The sequence below is a fragment of the Galleria mellonella genome, unplaced genomic scaffold, assembly GCF_026898425.1.
Source record: "Galleria mellonella isolate WM207_F2 unplaced genomic scaffold, CSIRO_AGI_GalMel_v1 utg116, whole genome shotgun sequence".
In the NCBI taxonomy this organism is placed as follows: domain Eukaryota; kingdom Metazoa; phylum Arthropoda; class Insecta; order Lepidoptera; family Pyralidae; genus Galleria; species Galleria mellonella.
This window is the reverse complement of record NW_026441978.1, coordinates 3440238-3466634: the sequence shown is the minus strand read 5'-3', so window position 1 is coordinate 3466634 and position 26397 is coordinate 3440238. Positions and strand designations below refer to the sequence as shown.

The 26397-nt window shown below is 37.8% G+C and overlaps 1 protein-coding gene across 2 annotated transcripts in view; it reads left to right on the top strand.

The window, feature by feature from the left end:
• The window catches only part of LOC113522130 (TATA-binding protein-associated factor 172), a 64366-nt gene that overhangs the window by 17424 nt on the left and 20545 nt on the right, over positions 1–26397 (top strand). Inside the window, exons 1-13 of one of the 2 annotated variants that reach the window (XM_052894724.1) lie at positions 67–239; positions 1963–2140; positions 3995–4058; positions 12253–12393; positions 14897–15051; positions 16003–16204; positions 19611–19819; positions 21469–21564; positions 21906–22082; positions 22483–22733; positions 23460–23757; positions 24594–24737; positions 25621–25846. In XM_052894724.1, coding sequence (XP_052750684.1) covers positions 229–239; positions 1963–2140; positions 3995–4058; positions 12253–12393; positions 14897–15051; positions 16003–16204; positions 19611–19819; positions 21469–21564; positions 21906–22082; positions 22483–22733; positions 23460–23757; positions 24594–24737; positions 25621–25846 — 2152 coding nt within the window. In that variant the 5' untranslated portion in view covers positions 67–228. Of the gene's footprint in view, positions 1–66; positions 240–1962; positions 2141–3994; positions 4059–12252; positions 12394–14896; positions 15052–16002; positions 16205–19610; positions 19820–21468; positions 21565–21905; positions 22083–22482; positions 22734–23459; positions 23758–24593; positions 24738–25620; positions 25847–26397 lie in introns of those variants that run through there. The other variant, XM_052894720.1, reaches the window with a different exon arrangement.

Sequence of the window (26397 nt, the reverse complement as noted above, 5' to 3'; positions counted from 1 at the left end):
ATTGGCGCTTAATACGTTTTGCTTGTCCAGCGTCGATATATTTTTATATCACTCATTGCCAGTTGCAAACCAGTAAGTGAAAGGATAGTGGTCAGTGAAATGTAAATACGTTGCCGCTGCTATCACCGAACTTGTGGATTACACCTATCTAATGTCTCATCTCGCTACATTCTCAATATTTGTTCTAACGGTGTCAATGAAACGAATGGCGTTTCGAAATATCGTATTATGACTTCACGGTAATAAATTTATGTATTTCTTTATTTATTAAACTTCAATATACCTAGAAAGTGTAAATGACGGACTTAACACCATAAAACGTTATTTACCAGTCGACCGGTAAACAGGACCAGAGGGATACTTTGTACAAAAGTCTATTGCTTGGGTACCTCTGTCCCATTCATGTTTCAACCGTAAAGCGGTTGTGTTTGCATGGCTGTGTTTCGGTTTGAAGGGTGGGATATGGCGTGAATTTACTGAGTACAGAGGAATAACATCTGAGTCCTCAGGAAAGGCAACGCATGGGGGGTATCATGGGCGAAACAGTATACTCTGTTATGTCCATGGTACTGCTCATGTCTATAGGCGACGGTTACCACTTTCCATTAGGTGGGCCGTCAGCTTGTTTGCCATTCTAAGTTGTATAAAAAAAAAGATCAAAGTATACCCAGTAGTGTCATGTATCTCTTATGCGTCCATTCCTAAAGACTATTACTTCTCTAGTATTCGATAGCATTGCCATCTACTAGTTGTTAAGTTTCTTGGGAGCTCTTCTCAGCAGAAAACAATTTTCCGCACCCTGCAGTAAATAAAAAAAAATATTTCAAAATGCTTGTAAACAAGCCTATTTAAGTAAAGGAGATTTAAATTTGATTTTCACATAGTATTAGGAGGGGGGGGGAGGGAGTGCTCATCCTCAAAACACTGGTGCCTAGCTCAGGATGTGAGTAGTTTTCACAAAAAGACATGTTTAAGATTGCCTCTTTTGGTACCAGAACCACTCCCCCCCCCCTGGAAAGCAAAAAGTAGAGGATTCTCAATTTGTCTATGCTCTTTTATATATAATACACACAAAAACAATCTTGTTTAGAGAATTTTTTAAAAGATTTCAATAATTATCTTTGCAATCTTTAGGGTTTATTTCCGTGTTGACACCATATTTATTTTATCGTTAAGTTGTTGTGCAGTTTTTTTTTGCGAAGCAAAATATTAAATCGTTCTATTTTCCTTATACCACTTATATTTTTGTCAGTTGTGAATCGTTTTTGTTGAATTTATTTTATTATCGAAACTGTTTAATTACACACTTGTTCTATCGTAATTTTGTAAAAATGTAAGTCTTTTTCTGTGCATACATTTGAACATTATTTTTGTTTATTTACCACTTTGTATATAGTAAACGCAATTGCATAAGACATTCAAGGCCATACTCATACGCACCGATCAATTTGACATTGTGTTTGTTTCCTATTTTCAAATATTCTTTGTTGAATATAAATTGAAAATAACTACTGACTAATATAAAATTGGGTTCCATAAAAAAAAAACTGACTTCAAATGTGGCAAAACAATTTAAATTTAAAAACTAAATTACTGGTCAGATTTTGATAAAATTTCTATTGCACTAATTTATAAGTATTTATATTTATAATATATGCTTTACATAAAAAAATAATAATATTAATACAGCAAAACAGACGAGCAATTTTAAAGTTAACTAAACGAATAAAATAGGTTATTTTATCTTCTGTTATCTTTTATTTGCGTATGGGATCAGCTAAACCGTAGCACGTTGACACATTGGGATGTTTTTTGCTTCCATCTGTCTCATACCATCATTTTATACATCCTATAGGATGCATATGCCAAATTCCATAGTGATTGGTTAAGGAGTCAAGATGCTGAAAGATAAAAAACAAATTCAATTTCACTTTTATAATATTAATAATCATATTGTAATAGATTGGACCGCCTGTTCGTGCTGCTGGAGGCAGGAGCGGGCGCGGCGACTAGACGGGCGGCCGCGAGACAGCTTGGCGAGGTGCAGAAGGCACATCCTGAGGAGCTGCACAGGCTGCTCGGCCGTTTGATGAAGCATCTGCGCTCGCCAACCTGGGAGACCAGGGTCGCTGCTGCACAGGTACTTAGTACAGCCGTTGTGGTTATCATGTACTAGCTTTTATCCGCAATTTCGTCCACATGACCCGGATATTTCGCCTGACTGGAATAAAATGTAGTCTATGTCTATCTCCATTGCATATACTTTTTTTAATGGGTAAAAATGGTATGGTATTCCCGCTTGCACTAACGGTATACGCTGGCTGGGCACCAGTGAGACTGAAAGGGCAGATCAGTTAGCCCGTCGTGATGAATTTATCTGGAATCCAACGCCATGGTTTCTAAGAGACCACGTGGAGGTCGACCTGAAAGGGTATATTATTAGCAATAGGATTGGTAATTCTATTAATCACTAATAATCCTTTCCCCCCATTCCACATAGTAGCCCTTATTCATAAAAACTAAAATCTACTACGAAGCTATTTTAGCTATTGAACTGTTTTGTTTCTTTCAAATTGGGAATGTGGCATAAAAAAAAGACACAAAATAGTTCAATAGGTAAAATAGGTTTGGCGTTTTTATAAGTAAGAAAGTGTATATTTCCATATTCTATAGTGATTGGTTAAACCGTTAAGACGCTAAGATGTAACGAAAAAAACTTACTTTCATATTTATAAAATTAGAAAGGATTTTTCTTCGCCTCAATCCTTCGAGACTTCGAAGAAAATATATGAGCGGAAGAAGCGCAAAATAAGTAAAGAATGTCACACAAAATATTCATAAATTAGTAATAAATTTAATATTTTTTTTAAGTAGATGACTGTATCCTGAACGTAAATAAATAAAATAACACAACTAGGTGTTGACTATGGCATATAAGTATTATTCGAAGATATTTTTATGAATGTCGACAGTGACATTATTTTAATTTTAATAATACCAATAAAAATGTGACAAGAATGGTAATTCACATTCTCGAAACTAGAAAAATAGAGTTACGTAATTTTCCATTTAGATGGAGAATTCCTAAGGTTTGTAAACATACAATGATGTTGATACAAGCGTCAGGAGTCCAAAGGTAGACGTTATGCAAATAAATAAATGAATAAAAAAAATATGGTTTTTACAATAGGCATATTGCATACTGAGACCTATGAATGAAAATTATGCATAATTATATCTCTTTTCTTATCTATGGTATATCCTATTACGGATATGTATTTATATTTGTAATTTGAAACTACGATGCGAATAATTACCCCAATGAAATAGCTTTTGTATTCGCTTGGGTAGTCTGATATATTATCTATGGTTACAGATAATATCTCGAAAAAAAACAAACTCATAAAGTTTTCCATTTCATGTTTTATTTATTACTGGCTTTATTTCGTCGTTTTGCCTCCGGTCATTTGATGACAAGTGTCCCATGTATTGTCCTGGGACAACATCTATTATTATATCAGCCTTCTTTTGTCTACTGCTAAACATAAACCTTCCCCTTGGGGAGTTTTTCCAGTAGTTACCACGTTTGTTTTAAGAGGGACGCTGTTGCCCATTCTTCGTTCTCCCGTAGTCGCCTCATACTAAACCCACGGGAAAGGAAGGGGTGGCCTGTTCTAGGACGGGACCATACGGCTACCAGGATGAATATACTAATATACAAAGTAGAAGAGATTGTTTAAACGTGTTAATCGAGTGTATTTAATTTGCAAAATTCATCATGCAGATATCCATAGGCTACAGTGACCGTTTACCATCAGACAGTCTGTACGCTTGTTTGCCACTTTTGTGATATAAAAAGAACCGTGAAAGGACCATGGACGATATGAAATTATGTTGAAATGTCTTCAATCATTTGTTTAAGATACAGTAGAAGAATATATATAAGAATTTGCGTACATAACACTGCATGAGATGTTGTATGTTTTTGTTGCAGGCCGTCGAAGCAATACTATCGAATGTTCCGGAATGGCAGCCAACGCCGTGCATAGGCAAAAAAGGTAGCAATAGCGCGTCTACATTCGTGACTAATGAAATAATATCATATAGTGGTCATTATGGCATTCAAATTATCATCGTAACATTTACTAATTAGTGCACACTATCTATACAAATATTGTAGAGAGGAAAGGTTTTGTTTTTTGTTTGTAATGGATAAACTCAAAAACCACTGAACCGATTTTAAAAATTCTTTCACCTATAGAAAGCTACATTATCAACTAGTAACAACATATATTCGAAAATTTTATCTACACGTACGAAGCCGGGTCGGATCGCTAGTTTTATAATATAAGTTTTATAAAAGAAGTTTCTGAAGACGATTTCGAAACAGAGGGAGCCTTTGTACAAAAGTTGATTGCTTAGGTACCTCTGTCCCATTCGTGTTTCTACCGTGAACTAGTTGTATTTGCATTGCTGTGTTTAGGTTTGAAGGGTGGGATATGGCGTATAGAGGAATAACATCTTAGGCCTCAGGAATGGCAATGCATGGGGGGTATCATGGGCGAAACAGTATACTCTGTTATGTCCATAGTACAGCTCATGTCTATGGCGACGGTTACCACTCTTCATCAGGTGGGCCGTCAGCTTGTTTGCCATTCTAAGTTGTATAAAAAAAACCTCCTTTTCGAAAATTAAAATTTCAATTCGATATTATAAAAATTTTATTATTCTAAAGATTAATATAAATTAAATTTTAGTAGGATTTAGTCAGAACTTTAAAGATTATAGTTTTGCTAAACTATTAAATTGAAATTGTAATTTTAAAGAGAAGTTTAAGGAATGGTACTTCAATATTAATCCCTTTGTTTAACTTATTTTAATTCTATGTTGGGTACGTTTTATATAAATTTTCAAACTTTAAGCGATGTAAGAAAGGCAAAGGTCCTCAAATTACTTTATACAATGCTAATCCCTAGCTTAATAAATAATAACAACAACAGTATTCAATCATAATTTAAGATTTTGTTCCACAAAAAACAGACACAAGACAATTAGTCCGTTACCTTAAGATTGTCTTGAAAAGATTGCTCTCAGCAATAAGATCGCCATACTTTACTTATAAAATTGTATCGTTATATTTATGAATGGTCTTGTTTATTCCGTATAATGCAAATAAAGTATACTCATTCATTAATTCATTAAATTGTGACAAAATTATAATTTCATATGGGATCAATCTGTAAGTACATATATCCTTTCAGATAAAAGTATTTTACAAATCGGTTTATAACTAACGGAGTTATGAGGTAACAAACATAAAAAAAATACAATCCAATTGAGTATCTTCTTCTTTTTGTGATCGGTTCAAAAGAAATAGAATGAACGTCTTACCAGTGTTCAAAAAAAATATGTAAGTATGTCTCGTTTGCCGTAACGTGGTTCTCTCTCAGTAATCCGACGTAATATCTCCTCTCTCCACAGATCAGCTGCACTCGAGTAAATATCACGTACGGTTTTCATAAATATTTAGATTTAGTTACAATTAGCAACAAAACGTGCTGTGTGTAATGCTTGTTCTCTCTGACGTAATTCCACTGTTGCCTTTCATTTATTTATATGTTTCTAATGGATATCCTTCAGTGATTTCAAATTTCGAATCCTTAATGATGCCAAATGTCATCAAAACGGCAATACAATAAAAGTATTAAAAAGAATAAAAACTCACGAATGGGCTTGAAAGCCTTATTTATTAACAACTATATAGAGCTCATTTTTTCTTATCACAATAAGAACCACCGTATGTTTCATCTTGGAGCAAACAATAGACATTTCCAAAATTTCATTAAAGTGGTTTCCAGGGGGACCACTTGGAGGTTGACCTGATAGCGTATATTGCCAGCAATAGGACTGATAGTCTGCATTTCTAAAAATCCCTTTCCCTCGATACTCTGCTATTAGGTATTGTGGAAATTATGTTTTTGTAATATTTTATAAACCTACAAGTGTACGTCTGTTCGACCTAGCTCGAAATAACTGTACGAATCGACCTTGTTGGCTGTTTATTGTAACAATAAGTTAATAACGTCCGATTTAATTTTAAACCACTCTGTATGTGATATAGATATTCCTTTAAGTCTGACATTTATTTTCTTGAAGTACATTATATATATATATATATATATATATATATATATATATATATATATATATATATATATATATATATATATATATATGAGGACTAATATGGAAGGTTCTAGAACTTCTGGTAGTAATGTTAATGATCAATCTTCGAGTGTTGGTTATACTACATATACATACATACGTACTACATATAGATCTACACATACTGATGGTAACGGAAATAAAACAAAATAATTCTAATCAAATAACCACTGATATGGATTTCCGCAGGATAACAGTTAGTTCAGTAAAATATTAACGATTGGAAAAGCCAAAAATATTCAAACGTCCATGAGTAACACTCCCACGCGTTATAAGCTTACGACTCCCAAGAGTTAAGGTTTGTCTTCTTTGTCTTTGTGCAGTTATAGAGTTTATATCTTTTGAAATCTTAATTTGAGGATAGTTCTCTACTCAGGTTATCAAAATTTACATCTTTTTTTTTTTAATATATATTAATTTACTTCTACACATAATCAAAGTATGGAACCAACTCCTGGCAGTAGTATTTCCGAACAGATACAACATTGAAACCTGCAGGAAAAGAGTATACTCCTTTTTAAAAGGCAGGCAACACATCTGTAATTTCTCTGATGTTGCAGATAGGTGTTTATGGGCGATGGTATCACTTAACATCAGATGAGCCGCATGCTCTTTTTCCCTTTATGTTTTAAAAAGAAAAAAACATAGTTAAATTTACTTTTTACTGCTCTAAAAATTTTTATGGTTCCTTTATTCATTTTGTAATTATTTCTCTTTACAGTTCTATAACATATGGGAATTGTATAATTGTATAATGCACTCCTGGAAAAAATCGTAGTTCGATTGAGTAACAACATTATAGATGTCCCATTTCGCATTGTCATCCGGATTTGAAAGTAAAATTGGTCTTGTGAAATTGTGAAGTTATTGCGCACATGAGATGAGATGCTATCCTACATTCGTGCCCTCGAGATTATGACGCATATGCAAAACTCCAGATTGCTGGCCATCTGTTTTGTTGCGTGTCACTTTTGAATTGTAAAAATACTCTTTGGAACACAACAACTGGCGTAGGTCATGCCATTAATTCTTTATTTTCGAAATAAACCGAATAATTTCCCAAATTCACGTTAATTTGAGATTCCGTGGCTTCCAATGTGACGTGATTAGAATTTAAAATGCGAAATCGCGTGTCGACATGTAGGCGTTGCTTTGCACCCATCAGTTTTTTTTTTGTTCCGCAAAGAAAATGGCAATTTCAATCGTTGCCAAATTGATATTGGATCAACACATGGGCATGTTTAAAGGGGGCGCCGAATTGGCCGTGTCCATTTCAAGATGCGAGCAAAGCTTCGTAAAGACATACATGTACATATGTGCCTATTGCTGGAAAATAATCTTAAAATTCTTTAAAAAGCCAATGGTCCTACAAGGGAGTAGAAATCTAAATTGGCAATGTAATGACGTGATAAAATAAAAATAAAAAAAAAAAAACTTACGATTTTGTTTAAGATTAAAAACCTCTTTTTGGAAATCGATTAAAAATACATGTTGATAAAAAGAATACGCTGTTTAGACAGCTGAAGTACCATAGGTCGTGTCATTAATTAGTATTCTTTGTTTTCGCTGTAAAATGTACGTTAACTTTGTATTTCGTATATTTAAAATTAAAATTATATCCTGTATTTATTTTAAAATGCAATTGACAATTTGTGCTTTTGCGTGGTTTTGTTTATTTTCAGTGGTTACGTCCCTACGTACCAACTTGTAATTTTCGTTCTAGTAAGAATTCTTATTGAAGAAAAAATAAAGCATTATTTAAATGATAGTTTTAATAATTCCGAAAAGAATATAAAATCAAAAGGGGATCAAACCTTATCCCAGCAATGGGAGTTGTGGAAATGTGTTCAAAATTGTCAAAGTCTGCGTAATCTAACGATAAAAAATAAAAAAAATTGTTAGTGGGGTGAAAGAATTGTTAATAATAAAGTTTAACGGCTTCATTGCGTCCAGTAAATGAATATCACTATCGATCTACTTTCACACGGTCACCCCTTGAAATCATCGTGGTTAAGTGCCAGGTGAAAAATTCGCGATGGAATTAAGTGGCCTGACTGATCATCTTTCACTGGTACTCCGTCAGCATATACCAATATTACAGGCGGGATACCATTGAATAATGATAAGCGAGGATGGTGTCCGTCCAGTCATCACAATGGACCAACTGACAATTATTATTCCATTTACATCTCATAACAGAACCGACTGTAAACTTTATGTACTTGCTTAAAAATATAATAAATTGGTATTATTTCGAAAATATAAAAATTTTGATATTTAGACATAATTAAAATTGAGTTTCACAAAAAAAAAAAACTGATTTCAATTATAACCTTCAAGAAAAGAGCATTTTCCTTTTTAAAAGGCCGGATGCCTGCAATGCTGTTGGTGTTGTAGGTGATCATGGGCAGCGGTAGTCACTTACCATCAGGTGAGCCGCATGCTCGTTTGCCCCCTGTGTTGAAAAAAAAAATTGTGGCAATATTAACTATTTTGATTTTAAAAACTAAACCTTTAAACAGATTTGGATAAAATTTCTATGTAAGTATATCTTTTCAGATAAAATAAAATCTCAATTCGTTTTATAAGTGATTGAGTTATAAAAAAACAAACATAAAAAAGAGAAATACAACCGAATTGAGAACCTCTTACTTTTTGAAGTCGGTTTAAATGTTGAAAATAATACAAAATCGCGGCACATTAACTGGCCGGACGTCCTGTGCTGAGATAACATTAGTTTATCGTTGTTTTGTTTGTATAATTTGAAATTTTATTGTAATCAGTGGTTTATAATTTATCTTGTTACATTTTCATTTTCAGAACATTATAGTATGTATCTATTTACTATTAAATCAACGATGATTGATATGTTTTGAGTTTTCATAAAATTCTAGAGAAATCACTATTTTAGTCATCATCATCATCATCATATCAGTCGTTAGCTGTCCATTGTTGAACATTGGGGGAGCCCATATTGGAGGTTCTGCCAGTAGTTGTAATGCTTGGCAGATGGGTTGGCAACCGTAGATAGACTTTAGTGTTGTTTTAAGAGGGACGTTGCTGCCCATCCCTCGACTGATAACTTCCTTTAGTCGCCTCTTACGACACCCATAGGAAAAGGAGTGGCCCATTCTATGCCGGGACTACACGCCAATTTCTGCTTTAGCAAGTCAAATCTCAAATATGTATATATTTTTTTATTCTGTACAAACAAGCTGACGGACCATTTAATTCTTTTTAAATGGATGATAATGGAATGGTAATCTCGCCTGCGCTAACGGTATACGCTGGCGGGGTACCAGTGAGGGATGATAGGTGAGAATGAAAAAGCAGGTCAGCTAGCCCATTATTATGAATAAATACATTTGGAATGCAGCACGATGGTTTCCAGGGGGAATCAGATGGAGGTTGACCTAAGAGGGTATATTGCTAGCAATGGAACTGGTAGTCCGCATTACTAATAATCTTCCCCCCCCCCACCCCCCCGAATAGGCAGGTTAATTAGCCACTCGTGATGAATACACCTGGAATCCAGCTTGATGGCTTCCGGGGGGAACTATATGGAGGTCAACCTGACAGGGTAGAGGGGAAAGGGATTGTTAGTAATAGGGGGTCTAACTGACCCATTGCTAGCAATACACTCTATCAGGTCGACCTCCACGCGGTTCCCCCTGGAAACCATCGTGATTAATTCTAGTGGAATTCGTCACAATGGGCTAACTGACCTGCTTTCATCGTCACCTATCATCCCTCATTGGTGCCCCGCCAGCGTTTACCGATAGCGCAGGCGGAGTTACCATTCTATTATCACCCATTAAAAAAACCTGACAGTGTATATTACTAGCAATGGGACTGGTAGTTTGCATTACTAACAATCCCCTCCCCATCCCCGGATTTAACTATTTACCTAATAATTTCACTGTCATATCCCTTTAAACCAAAGTACAGCTATGTAAGCACAGCTGCATGGCGGCAGAATCACTAACGGGTCAGAGATCAACGATGATAAAAGCAATTTGTCCTTATTACGTAAGCTTTTACGAGTATGTACCTAACCTCGCCGTCGCAAGAGGAGAATGTTATTAAAAAAAAATACATCGCTGGCCGCTGACCCGATTATTGTGTTTTATTTCGTATTTTCCTCCATTGGTAATGCTATGTTGTTGCTATACATATCTTGAACATAATGTTTTGTGAAATATATTCGTACTTTGTTACGACACGATGCAATAATTTAACTATTTCTGGCTATCATTCATGATCATCATAGGCGATTGAGTACATAGTGTCTATACCGAATTTTCCGTCTCTCTCGCACTAGTATTTTTTTCAATGGATGATAATGGAATAGGAATCCCGCCCCCGCGCTAACGGTTTTCACTGGTGGGCCCCAGTGAAGGATGATAGGTGAGAATGAAAAGACAGGTAGGACAATTAGCCTATCGTGACGAATAAGCCAAGAATTTACCATGATAATTTCTAGGGGGAACTACGTGGAGGTCGACCTAAGAGGGGATATTTCTAGCAATAAGACTGAGACTACCAGTTTTACTAACAATTCCTTCTCCTACATACCCTTTACCTCTTGCACTGGTCTTTTTAATGGGTGATAATGGAATGGTAAACCCGCCCGCGCTATCGGTATACACCGGCGGGGCACCTGTGAGAGATAATAGGTGAGGATGAAGTAGGTCAGTTAGCCCAACGTGACGAATTCAACAAGGATTGTTCACGAGGGTTTCTAGGGGGAACCACGTGGAGGTAGACTTGATAGGGTGTATTGCTAGCAATGGAACTGCTAGTCCACATTATTAACAATCCCTTCCCCCTCTCCCCCTCGCACTGGTGTATTGTGTCGATATGGCGACACATTATAACTTTTACTCGTGACTTTGTCTGCGTGACCGAGTTATGTTCAATGACTGAGATAAAAAGTAACCCACATCCTTGTTCATAAAACACGTGTATATCAAATTTCATATTGATCGATTACTGTTATTTTCTTTACCTATCCCAATAAGGAAGTACCACGTTCGTGATTCACTGTTCATCTCAAAGGTTGACTAATAGAGAATGCTACAGGCATTAAATCCGCCTTTTGTACTGTAAAGGTCGTTATTTGTATTGATAAATAACATTCTGGATCACTCTTAATAATTACTTGAATAACAGATAAATTCACAGAAAACTCGACCACTACATTACATCTTTTATCTGTCATAAACCCTCCCAATAATTTTTTTTTTACTAATATGACCCTCCCAATGATAACTCCTAGTGTTGCCACCTACCACAACATGTACACTTAAATAATTAGGTTAAATTAACGGCTTAAGGCGCTAAGAAGTGACAAATGAACTCGTTGTCATATACTATATATAATACTAGCGACTTGCCCCGGCTTCGCGCAGGTATACATAACATCACGTCATATTAGAAACCTCTAAATTTATCAGTGTTTCTCTATAATATTATGCATGTATTATACATATAAACCTTTCTCTTGCATTACTTTATCTATTAAAAAAACCGCTTCAAAATGGAGACCACATGGAGGTCAACCTGTCAGGGTATATAGCTAGCAATGAGACTGGTAGTTCGCATTACTAACAATCCCTTCCTCCTCCTATGCTATTATTGGTTTACCATGATGGAATACCAGTTACATATGATATTGTTGCTAATAGGACCCTTATTACTAACATCCCATCTTCGGGGGGAAAGGGATTGTTATGGTACACTGTCAAGTCGACTTCCATGTGGTTCCCCCTGAAAACAATCGTGGCTAATTCTTGTTGAATTCGTCAGGATAGGCTAACTGATCTGTTTTCATCCTCATCAGTCATTTATCACTGGTACCCCGCCAGTGTATACCGATAGTGCTGACAGGGTTACCATACCATAATCACCCATTAAAAAAGAAACAGTCCATCTCTATTGTCTTCTGTGGAGATTCTAATGTCCAACATCCAATCTCCCCCTATTGTCAGCTATTGTAAACTAATTCAAATTTGATTATGGTAACAGAAGAGAAAACGGAGCCAGAGGACAACGGGCGGCTGCGATGCGAGACCTTCGATTTAGAGAAGGTGCTGCAGAATGGTGCGCACCTGATGGGCTCCGAAGGTCACGAGTACGACATGGAAGAGGAGGCTATGTCCGCTGCAGGTGATGTTTATTTATTTATTCTTTATTGCATAATAACATTTGTTCAAATTGCGAGCTTTGGTGATAGAGGAAAGTCAACACGGCATTAACCGTGTTGGCTTTCCTCTATCACCAAAACCAATGGCTAAAACAAGTGATTGGGATATACAGCGGTGGCGAAAAAGCTATGACGTATAATTTGTTGCAACTTATTAAAATAACTGTGTACTGCCGTGTGGTCCTGAATAAAAAATATTTTTTGATTTTTTTTTTTATTGTAGAGGCTTCAATTTTTTTTCTTTTTTCACGTCATGTTACATTGGGAAATATTCAATTCACTGATGAAAAGCTGTTAATTATTTGGCAATTTAGATTTTACTAAGTTCAAGTCTTTACTACCCTACCCTAATAATGTCCGGATAGTGATCTAGCAGCCCCATTCCTAGCAATATACCCTATCAGCACAACCTCCCTGGAAACCATCTCGGTTAATTTTTGCGGAGTTGATTACGATGTATTAACTGACTACCTGCTTTCATCCTCACTTCCTTCACTGGTGCTCTGTCAGCGTATATATAAAGCGGAGGCAGGGTTATCATAACATTATCAAGGCAAAAAAAACTGTCCGAATCACTGGCGGGTGTCATTAAATCCATTTTAAATGTAGGAATGCAGTCTAGCAAGTAGCTAAAATAAAAAAGTCGTAAAATTAAAAACAATCGGATATTTGCGTCTTCCATGTTATTTTCCATTATCTTATACTCATAATAGGAAAAAATAGAAATATTAATTTTAACTATACCCATTGAGGATAATAGTGTCGACTTGTATATCAGTATTGCTTGTAATAATATTGAGGAAAATTATTATAAATTAAATAATGAAAATTGTTCGTAAAAGTAGTGTCATACAATTTTTCTCCTGTTTTGTAATAAGACTATGAGGAAAAATTAACTAAACAACTATCAATCAATAAGTTTTTTTTTGTTTTTTCTAGAAATAAGGAGATACTATTTTTGATACGCTTCAAAAATGAAGTTTTAATTCGTCAAATTTTTATGTATATAGGTTTTTTCCTTATAAGTCTTGACCGTTTGATGGAAAATTATAACCGTCTGAATTTGATACATGCAATATGTATTATATTTTTTTTTGTTATTTGTGAAGGGTTTAAGAATTAGCTTATTGAGAAATATTTTCCAGTGAGAGTGGAAGGTGGGGGAGGGGGCTGTCCCCTTGAAAAAGGCGTAAATGTATTCTCAGACATGTTTTTGCAAATTTTCTCACATCCCGTGATGAACCCCGGCCAATTCTAGTGAGGGCACGTCTTACCCGGTCTACCGTTTAAATACACTTATGGTTATAAAAACAATACTCCTTGTTGTTTCCATCCTTCGTAAAGATTTACGTCGACAATTTTTTATTTTATTTTCAAATTCAAGCTAGTAGCACAGAAACACAAACTACACACATCAAAAAAGTGTAAATAACATTTCTTACCAAGTAGGTAATACCTATGTAAACTTTTTAGATCTAGAGGACATACTGGCTGGTTGTAAAAAATGCAAATGCAATTGTTCGAATTTTATAGCGTTTTCTTTGCTTATTAAAATTTAGTATTCTGTGTCAATTTTATGATTTAAACAATAATTTGAAAAAACTTAGTTGATTAGGTTTCTTACTTTGTTTTACGTACATACAGTACTTTTTTTTTTTTTATACAACTTAGAATGACATACAAGCTGACGGTCCACCTGATGGAAAGTGATAACCGTCGCCTACAGACATGAGCAGTACCATGGACATAACAGAGTATACTGTTTCGTCCATGATAACCTCCATGCGTTGCCATTCCTGAGGACTCGGGTGGTATTCCTCTGTACCCAGTAAATTTACGTCATATCCTACCCTTCAAACTGAAACACAGCCATGCAAACACAACTGCTTCACGGTTGAAACACAAATGGGCAGAGGTACCCAAGCAATCCACTTTTGTACAAAGTCTCCCTCTGGGGGAAAAGGGATTGTTAGCAATGGAGTTTGACAGCTCCATTGCTAGCAATATGCCTTATAAGGTCGACCTCCACGTGGTTCCCCCTGGAAACCTTCGTGAACAATTCTTGTTGAATTCGTCACGATGGGCTAACTGATCTGCTTCATACTCACCTATCATCCTTCACTGGTGCCCCGTTGGTGTATACCGATAGCGCGGGTGAGGTTACCGTTCCATTATCATCCATTAAAAAAAAAGTCTCCCTCTGGTAAACTTACTCGTTATTATTGTTAATTAAGATTATTAAAAAATAAATAAAAAAAAACAGTTGTTGTTTAATATAAAAGAAGCATTATAAAATAATATAAAAAAGAAAATACTAAGGATTTAATGCGAAAACACATTGTAAAATTGAAATTTGTATGTGTTGCTTATACTTTTTTGATGTGTATATTTTTGCTTATATATCCCTAGATTTTCAACTTTTGTAGTCGTTATAATGTTTTTTTTTTTTTTGTTTTTGTATCGCAGATATGAAAGATCGATTACTGAAGCAACGACAGCAGTTAAACGCTCGTCTGGGGCTCGACATGGCACAGCAGCTCGGCGTCGACCTCACCTCCGTGTACTCCAACGAAGACTTGTGTCCTGTCAAGCCGCAACCTAATAAGACTGAACCGCCTAGGGTAAGCTGGTCTCGTATATAAAATGAAATCGAAATCGTTAGCACCAAGATTGCCAGATGCGAATTTTGATTTTTTTGCCTTCACGAATTTGTATCGTTTTGCACTTGCCACAAAATGAAATGAAAATAGGTCATTTCTTCTGTTTCTACTTTTCACTTTCCTTCTTTACCCGTTGTGTGTCTTCAATCAATTTTAATTATTTTGGTTTTGCTGTAATTAAATACTTTATATACCTGTGCAAAGTTTACAAGTACTACAAGTATTACCCAAAATTTCTAAAAAAAAATAACCATATTTTTTGGCCATTTCACTTTTCTCTAATTTCTCCAAACTTTAGCGATAGAAAATTTTTTACCCAAAGCGAAAAAATACCCAATCTAGCAACACTGGTTAGCACGCTTTGCAGTTAATGTGCTATGTGCGGTGTAACTATTTTTATTTTTAATATACAATTGGGTTTTTAAGGCTGTCAACATATATTCCTATAATTTTCATTTTCAGACACTTTTTATTGAATTTGTAACTTTGACTTTTATCCAATTATCTTTCGATGGTCATGTCAAATTTTGATGTTTGAACTTCGAATCTATCGTAGAAAGAGAATGCCATAGAAATGCTACGTGCTTATGTATTATGAAATAGCAATAGAATGGAATAGCTTTTTAATTTGAACGGGTAATCTGGAAATGCTCTTGACGTGGCAAATAAGTGGATCAACCAATAATAAAAACGTACGCGAAGCAAGACAAAAATGTTTTCGATCTTGTTCACACTTCCGTATTGTGCTTATAACTGTGTCTCGTTCTATTACTGTCATTACGTGTCATATCTATGAGGACCTTAATCTTTGGGACCTGATAATTATATATATACTATATATTGATCATTAACGCTCCAAAACTTTATAAGCTAGTTTTAGGATACAAAATAACCCCATATTTTATCCAACAGAGGCCTATACAAGAACTAGTCCCGATCGTGTCATCCAAAACATTAAGCTCCCGTGAGATGAATCTCGCGAAGCGAAAAGCGCGCGCGGCGTTCAGCAAACAGAAGTCTAGAGACTGCGAGGAAGGCCCGTCAGCGCCGCCCACGCCGCCGATTGAGCCGGACAAAAAGAAGATTAAGTTGGAACCGCCTGATGAGTTCCTTTGTAAGTTTATTTCTTTAGAAATACATACATACGTCATAGGAGAATGAGTATATCTGAGAAGAGATTGTGAATGCCGAATATTCCAATCTGTTACGTATTACCACAGTATAAGTAATAGAGTTAAAGTACAGTCCAGGACAGTCTCTGCCACCCGTTGCGATCTGATCTTATCATCATCATCATATCAGCCTTTAACTGTCCACTGCTGAACATAAGCCTCCCCCTTGGGGGGGAGGGGTTTGCCAGTAGTTGCCACGGTTTGCAGGCGGATTGGCAACCGCAGTTAGGCTTTAGAGATGTTTTAAGAGGGACGCTGCTGCCCATCCCTCGCCGTCCCTTAGTCGACTTTTACGACACCCACGGGATAGAAAGGGGTGGCCTATTCTATGCCGGGACCACACGGCGATCTGACTCACCCCTTCTCAAATACACGTCAACTTTTTTCTAACGCTAATCGTAACAACAGACGCACACATTGTCATCTGTACAGACGTGATTTCTCTCTGTAGTTGTGACGAGCACGAATCGTGGCGTTTTAGTATGAAATATCCAGGGTGTGAAATATGTACGTAATGAAAATCCATAAGTCTTTTTCTTGTCCATAATTACCCCCTTAGGTATTACAATTGTGAACTTATTTGTTTTTTTTTTTATTTAATTTAGTAAAATAACATATTGCGGTATTTTGTCATGTCACTGTGTGTACGATATCACACAATAGAAATATCTTTTAATTCCAATAAAATATATTTTTTTATGCTACTTAGAATGGCAAACAAGCTAACGGCCGACTTGATGGAAAGTGATAACCGTCGCCCATAGACATGAGCAGCATCATGGACATAACAGAGTATACTGTTTCGCCCATGATACATCCCATGCGTTGCCATTCCTGAGGACTCGAATGTTATTTCTCTGTACTCTTTTTTTTAATACCACTGAGGTAGCAAACAAGCATACGGCCCACCTGATGGTAAGCGGTTACTGTAGCCTATGAATGCCTGCAATACCAGAGGTATTACGCGCGCGTTGCCGACCGCGCCTGTACCTTGTACTGTACCTGTACCCTGTAAATTCATTGCCATATCTCACCCTTCAAATCGAAATATTTATAATTTTAAAATACATTCAAAATATCTAAGTGGTCGATTATCTGCGGAAGCCTATATATTATACCTTTAATCCTAATAATAATGGAGTACTGTTTATTCGAATACGTGACTTGAATTTTAATTATGTAGAATGAATTTTAATCGATCGCTCGTTGTCGTAGTTAATGTAGAGATGTTAACGATCTTCAATGTGACAACAGGATATTAAATTGTTATTTATAATTTTTTAATTTCCGTCTTAATTATCGTAAGTAATAAGTACAGATTTAGTTTTTATTTGTTCTATAAACTTAACATTTAGTGTTTGTTTTATTTCAATCGGTTCATTAATAAAAAAGTTATATCAATCTAAAGAATCACATATAAAATGCTGTAAAATAACCGGTCAGTTGAATTGGCTGAAACTTTATAAAGGTATTAGGTACGGATTTATTATTTAAATGTATAATACAATAAAGAACCGAATTCATGGAGAGTTTCAATGGAAATGGTATATGGGAATTACATAGTTAGAAGTGAACAACGACGCGGGAAACGGATAGTTTTAAATAAAGAGGTACATAAATCTCATGCTTATAATTTACAAATATAAGAATACCAATGTTTTTTTTACTATCATAAAAATAGTTGTAATATCCGCTTATAAAAATATTACGTAATAAAACATAATGTAGTAGTGTAATGTAGTTAATTAACTGATATAAATATAAATTAACTATAATAAATAAAATAAAAATTAGTTTATTCATCTCCACAAATTACAATGTATAATAATATTACATTTTACTTTATACAAAATAAAAGTATCATAATTTGTGGGAGATCTGGAGCCTAAACTAAGTCGTAACTTGTATCTTAGACACCAGGTCCCCCCCCCCCATATAAAGTATTGACAATTCAAAGTAAAAGGTAGTTGCGTGGAGTAAAAATAAATATGATTTAATATTAGAACAAAGAGGTGCGAGCGCGCGCGCGCGCTCGTGTGTGTGTGTGTGTGTGTGTGTGTGTGTGTGTGTGTGTGTGTGTGTGTGTGTGTGTGTGTGTGTGTGTGTGTGTGTGTGTGTGTGTGTGTGTGTGTGTGTGTGTGTGTGTGTGTGTGTGTGTGTGTGTGTGTGTGTGTGTGTGTGTGTGTGTGTGTGTGTGTGTGTGTGTGTGTGTGTGTGTGTGTGTGTGTGTGTGTGTGTGTGTGTGTGTGTGTGTGTGTGTGTGTGTGTGTGTGTGTGTGTGTGTGTGTGTGTGTGTGTGTGTGTGTGTGTGTGTGTGTGTGTGTGTGTGTGTGTGTGTGTGTGTGTGTGTGTGTGTGTGTGTGTGTGTGTGTGTGTGTGTGTGTGCGCGCGCGCGCGCGCGCGCGCGCGTGCGTGCGTGCGTGCGTGCGTGCGTGCGTGCGTGCGTGCGTGCGTGCGTGCGTGCGTGCGTGCGTGCGTGCGTGCGTGCGTGCGAGCGTGCGTGCGTGCGTGCGTGCGTGCGCGTGCGCGTGCGCGGGCGCGGGCGCGGGCGCGGGCGCGGGCGCGGGCGCGGGCGCGGGTGCGTGTGCGTGTGCGTGTGCGTGTGTGTGTGTGTGTGTTTATGTACTTAAGCGTAGATAACGCTGTTATACACTATTATAATTTTATTACTTCTATTACTTTTTCCGTATCGTTATAGGTTTGTTTTAATAGCCAATTTGTTACAATATGTTTACATTCATTTTTACTATATTTAAAGATGTTTAATAATTTGTTTATCCTGTTATATACGATTCCACTGCGGAATTGGTAAATTCTCTGCGCAAATGAGGTCTTAACATTTACTGATTCACAGACTTGGAAGTGTCTTCTTGTGTTGCTGACGCTAATTATTTTTTCATATGATAGAGAGCAATGTTTGCGCAAGACTATTTGTAATATATACAGCTGTCGTACAGTAAGCCTCTCTGCGTCTTCATAAAGTTTTATAGTAGGAAAAAGACGAGGTTTATGCAGCATTAAGACGAGGTTTATGCAGAACTATATATAAATTCAAATACATTTTTATAGATATTTTCGATATTAGGGGGGTAATAAGGGTATCTTTGTTTCCATTGCTACTAATATAGAGTATATTGGGTCAGGGCAACGTCCATGATCGCTTGATTGGATGATGAGAAGATGAACATGAAAAGAATGTGGTTTCCAGCTTTGGTAAACGTACATTCTGACTTAAAAAATATATATAATGGCTAGGCCCGAGATAAGGTCCTGTAGAAATGTTTGAAAGTAACCTCTATCTCAAGAAGCGTTACGTAACTAATGTACGGTCCGTGGCGGGTGCGGCAGCGGAGAGCGGGCTGCCGGTGCCGGACTGCTCGGGCTCGTGGGGCGAGTGCCGGCGCTGGCCGCTGGAGGCGTGGTGCGGCGCGCTGCAGGCGCAGCTGCTGAGCGCGGCGTGGGAGGCGCGCCACGGCGCCGCCAGCGCGCTGCGCGAGCTGCTGCGCTCGCGGGTCGTCGCCGGCGCCGCCATGCACGCCGACATGACACACCAACAGGTCCATTTTCTACAACCTTTTATTAACCGACATTTTTTCTATTAAACTTGATCTTTCTTTTTCAATTTATTTATTGCATTCTACAATATTATTATGAAAGATGTTAATAATTAATAAAGTATATTGTAGACCCTGCCGGGCACAGCGATTAGAAGCGAAATTTATGTCAAAATACCTGTTCTTTTGTTATATTACAAATACAGCTACATAACACCATAGTCCTCAGTGATGGCAACGCAAAAAGGGGTGCTATGAGCATCGCAGTATACACTGTTATATCCATAGCACTGTTCATGTGTATAGGCGATGGTTACCACTTTCCATCAGGTGGACTATCAGCTTCTTTGCCTTAAATAGAATAGGACATCATTCTCAATTAACAAAATTACTGTGTGGTCCCGGCATAGATTGGTCCACCTTTCTTTCTCGTGAATGTCGTAAGAGATAACTAAGGGAATTTAATAGTCATGGGCTGGGGCAGCAGCGCCCCTCTTTAAACGTCTAGCCTCCAAAGCCTAATTGCAGTTACCAACCCGCCTGCCAAGCATGGCAACTACTGACAAAATCCTCTCGTAGAAAGAGGTCTACGTTTAGCAGTAAACAATTAATAGCTAATATGGTATGCTCACAAGTACGCCTCCTAAATTCAAACATTTTCAATCTGTCTTTTTTATTACTATTTTATTGCAAAATGTTATTGTCACTATGAAAAAAATATAGTATCGACCTCAGATGTGGATGTAGCAATTGTATCTACTTTGTACAGTACGAGCTTTGAATGCTAATTGGTCGTTTACTGTTTTCTGTCAGTGGACACTGTACTAGTTTTAATATATTTGCGGTCTCTATCTCCATACATAGTATCTACATAAACATCAATCTGTGAATGAATAAATACAATTTATTCATCAGAAATAAAATATTTTATGATTTTAGACTCAATTTGAGTGCTAATTTTCCTTAGATTATATAGATAGAGTGTCTCCATATAAATACTTTTCCAAAAACAGGTTTTGATCCATGTGTGCCTAAATTGGGTTATTTACATATGTAATTAATAATGAGCATGTTGGAGATATTTATGTTACAATGTTGAAAAATAAAAATAATATAAAATTATTACGAATTTATTTGAAAGAATAAGATAATGAACAATGCATAATGTTTCGTAACTAATTCTTACCTTTACTGAGCGTTTTGATTTATATTTGAGTATAGACAAAATAAGTTTTTCATTGAAAATGGTAGCCATTATAATTAACACTTGTATATTAATTTATAAGCAACCCGTACATGTGTATATTTATGTTAATATGAAAAATAAATTGTTCTAATTTTAAATTTTAATATCAATCTGATCAGGGAAATTTTTAATTTAATTAATTACAACACTGAAAAAAGCGCGTTTTGTTGTAATAAAAAAAAAAATTTGGCTGTCAACAGGCAAATTAGCTGACTAATTTGCCATGTATTTGATATTTGATGTTTTATCTATATAATATAATTTAAGAATTGACCACAACATGGCGCGAAATCTTACAGCGTTGTCATTAAAGGAAAATATACAAATTGTATGGATAAAAGCGCACATTATTTTTTTCTATTCGTTGCTTCTATAGTCCCTACAACATAATTGTTTTAATTTACAGATGGAAGACGCGCACCAAGAGTGGCTCGAAGATATGGCACTAAGATTGTTATGTGTACTCGCATTAGACAGATTTGGAGATTTTGTATCAGATCAGGTAAACATTACACAGTACGAATTAGGAAACCTATTTTAGAACAATAAAACAAAATAATAATAATTATATTTTGAGATATTTTAATGTTACTGTAATATCGTTACTGTTATAATTTTTTTTTTGTCATTTTGTTGTTGTATGCATTTTACGAGGAGGTCGACTTGATAGAGTATATTCCTAATAATGGGGTTGCTAATCTCCATTACTAACAATCTCTTTCCCCCCGCACTAGTGAGGGATGATAGGTGAGAACGAGAAGGTAGGGCACTTAGTTTTGATGAGTACACGTGGGCACTGGGCAGCCAGGTGGGCATTACTAAGAGCGACGTGCCGCGGCGCAGGTGGTGGCGCCGGTGCGCGAGACGTGCGCGCAGGCGCTGGGCGTGGCGCTGGCGCAGCTGCGCGCGGCGCGCGTGCGGCTCGTGGCCGCGCTGCTGGCCGCGCTCGCGCGCCACGCGCAGTGGGAGGCGCGGCACGGCGCGCTGCTGGCCTACAAGTACCTGCTCGCCGCCAGGGAGGTAACGCGCGCCCGCATGCTAACTAAACTCTCCTAATTAACCATTTCTTTTTTTTTTTTATACAACTTAGAATGGCAAACAAGTTAACGGCCCACCTGATGGAAAGTAGTAACCGTCCCCTGTAGACGTGAGCAGTGCCGTGGACATAGCAAAGTATACTGTTTCGTTCATGATACCTTCCATGCGTTACCATTCCTGAGGACTCGGGGTGTTATTCCTCTGTACTCTGTAAATTCACGTCATATCCCACCCTTCAAACCGAAACAGCCATGCGAACACAACTGCTTCACGGTTGAAACACAGTTACTCAAGTAATGGACTTTTGTACAAAGTGTCCCTCCGGTTTGTATGAGATGTGGCACCGAGCGTGTTTAGTGATGCGCGTGGGCGTGGGCGGCAGGAGGAGGCGTGCGCGTGCGGCGCGCTGGAGCAGCTGACGGCGGGGCTGGCGGACGCGGCCGAGGACGTGTCGGCGGTGGCGGCGGGCGCGCTGGTGCCGGCGGCGCGCGCGCTGGCGGCCGGCGCGGCGCGCGTGGCGGCGCGGCTGTGGCGCCTGCTGCGCGACCGCCACCACCTGCCCGCGCCCGCCGCGCACTACCTCGCGCTGCTGGCCGCGCTCGCCGCGCTGCCGCAGGCCGCCGCCGCGCTGCAGTGCGTACACGCCCCCACATCACCTACCACAGTACCCATGTCACCCACAATACGGAATATGCCGGCAGACGGCCCGAATAGCGATAGGCAGTGGAGTATGCTGTACTACCACTCTATTTTATCCCCGGAACATCGTAATAGACGAATAAGGACAAAGAACAAAACACAAGCCAAGCCAGCGAGATATTAATACGCTAGTTTCTTTCTTTTATATGATGACTGTGTCCAGCATGGAATAATACGAGTATAACATAATAAATAAGCTGATGTGACGTAGCTATTAACGTGATTGAACCGCGTCTCTTCGATTATGTATAGGCCTTTATAATTTCTAAAATTGTAATTCTCGTAACATGAATTTTCGACCGCCCGTCGACGGCCTGCACAACGACAATTCCTCAAATGGACAAGTTGTAATAACGCAGTAATGCCCATTAGATTTATTTCGTGTCATATCTAATACAATACAGACTATTGTTCGCGTGACGCTTATGCTGACCCTCTAGACAAAAATAGCAAGCGAATTTATCGATGAGATCGACATTGCTACCGAGTCCGTGAAATAGAATGAGATAGAAATGTCGGATGTTTCATTCCAACTCATGGACTAGCTTTCGGTAACGATTCCGTTTGTGGATTCGCTTGCCATTTGTCTAGAGACACTATTTTCATGTCGAATATCAAGGAACTGCTACGAAGTGTTTCAATAATAAATATTCTTTACAGTCCAATTGATCTTCCCGACGTACTACCTCGTCTCTGGCCGTACCTTGATCACTCCACCAGCTCCGTGAGGAAGGCGGCACTTCAAACTCTATGCACACTCACCAAGCCTCTCGTCACCACTGAAACCAAGAACAACGGCACCGACACAAACGGGGACAGTGCCAAGTCTGAACAGAATGGCGATGATACCAGCCAGTATTTAATGTGGACACCGGAGCTCCTGCAGGAAGCGATGCGACATATCTATCAAAGGGTTTTGTTCGAGCACATACATGAAATCCAGGAGATTGCTGTGCAGGTAAAATTCGATACTTGATGTTATTTCACCAGAGGGAGACTTTTTACAAATGTTGTTTGCTTGGCTATCTCTGTCTCATTCGTGTTTCTACCATGAAGCAGTGAATTTACAGGGTACAGAGGAATAACACCTGAGTCCTCAGGAATGGCAACGCAACGGGGGGTATCATGGGCAAAACAGTATACTCTATTATGTCTATGGTACTGCTCATGTCTACAGGCTACGGTTATCACTTTTCATCAGGTGGGCCGTCAGCTTGTTTGCCATTCTATGTTGCATAAAAAAAATGCTCCCAAGTTTTAGTAAGAGCGGTATAGTATAGATAGTTTTCTCAACTGAAATCAAGAGTATGATTGTTAGATCTTTTTATACTTCTGAGAGTTACTTAGTAATTTACTAATTGACTACTTTAATGTAGTTTAGTAATCACCCCTTATGGATATCATCGAATTATAGAAACTTAATGGTCGAGAGATGAGCAGCAGCGTCTCTCTTAAAAACGTCACTAAAGCCTAACTGAGGTTCCGAACCCGTCTATCATGCGTGGTAAAACCTCTCAAGGAGGAGACCTATGTTCAGCGGTGGAGAGTCAACGGCTGATATAATGAAGATTTTGTATCCTTGGGGATAAAGGTATTCTATCATTTCTTGTCAGATATCACCTTTAGACCTTTAGATAGAAATATAAAATGCGGTATGGCTATTGCCCATGTTCATTAAAATTAAGGAATGACTTGACAAGGTCTTTTGGCAATTTATCAAGGTGTACCATAGGTGAGTAAGGCTCACGGATTATCTTGCGAACTTCCATGATTCATTCATATCTCTAACACCAGGTGTGGGGCAACCTGATGCGGCACTCGATGCTGGGCGTGATGCTGGTTGCGGCGTGCCCCATGCTGGCCACGTGGCTCTGCCTCGCCATGCAGCCCGCGCGACTGCCCGTCGAGCCCGCGCTGCTGCTGCAAGCGCCGCCCAAGGTATGCACTAACACGTCACGCGGCACATGATGCTGGTGCTAGTAGTACAGGACTACTTCAACATTTTTTTTTTAATCTGTCTTATGTAGCTTTATTTTGGTCGCGCCCTTCCCCTCGTGGAATAAGCGACAATCATTTTTAATTTAAAAGACATATTTTGGTATCTAATTATTGTTATCATGGTAAGCATAATGTCCTGGAGAGAAAGGGATTGTTAATAATGGAGATTAAAAATCCCATTCCTAGCAATATACTCAACCAGGTCGACCTTCTTGCCATTTCCTGGAAACAATCTGGTCAATTCCTGATGAATTCATTATGATGGGTTAACTGGCCTGTTTTTATTCTCATCGATCACCCTGGTGCCCTGCCAGCGTATACCGTTAACGCAGGCGAGGTTACCATTCCATTTTCACCCATAAAAAAAAAAGCGTAATATCCTCAGACGATACTCTTTTTTCAACCTCTTTATAAATCATAGTATCTTCAATAACTACTTGGATATTATATCTCCAATGCTTATCATTGTTTTAATTTATGTATATATATATATATATATATATATATATATATATATATATATATATATATATATATATATATATATATATATATATTTCATATGTATTAGTTTATCCATATATATTATAAGTAACGTTTATGTATTATATGTGCATTTCTTATGTGTATATTACATTTATATTTATATTGTGTATTGCCTTAATGTGTTACTATAATTGTCATATATTCTTCACCACATCTGTTCTTCATACGCTTTCTGTTTTTGCCCAATGGTTAGCTGGTAGGGAATGCCATATGGCATTAAGCTCGCCATTTGTATAAAATTTTATTGTGCAATAAAAAATAAATAAATATTGCGCAGGAGCAGCGCGTGCGCACGTCGTCGCAGGCGGCGGGCGGCGCGGGTGGTGCGGGTGGTGCGGGTGGTGCGGGGGCCGCGGTGGCCGCGGGCGCGGAGGTCGAGTCGGCGGAGGAGCAGGCGGCGCGCGCGGGCCACAAGTGGTTCATCGGCGGCAGCGACACGCAGCCGCCCGCGCTGCGCGACCGCAACGTCATGCGCGCGCGCTGCCTCGCCGCCGACATACTCGGTAACCGATACACTGCACCAGTGCTCTGTATACGATATAATAATCATAATTTATTAAAAACCATCTCAACACACAAGTAGCGGCAAACACATATAAACATTAACAAAATAGAAAAAAAAGGAAAAATAGACATAGTGACATTCATTATTACTTTTTTCTGTGTGTGGCCACAGTATAAGCCACAAAATAGCCACAACTCAGTTGTGCTTTGCCTTCAAAAAGGCAAAACACTGATTTTCCGTTGTGACCAAAAAGCCAGGTGCGAAATTTCCAGCAGAAACAAACTAGTACTGATATTTGAGTATAATAAAATAATACAAGGGAGATATTCCGAGGGCACTCTCAAACGCACTCTAACATTCGAGCGATAACAATTTCTGCTACATACCTATTAAATATACCAATTTTTTTGTTTAATAATTATATTTTTTTATTTACTTTTATAAGCATATTTAATTTTAAACAATCTGGGAATTATAACAACCGGGACTAAGCACCACTGGCAAAATAATTTTAAATACGTCAATAATAATATACATGTTACATTACTG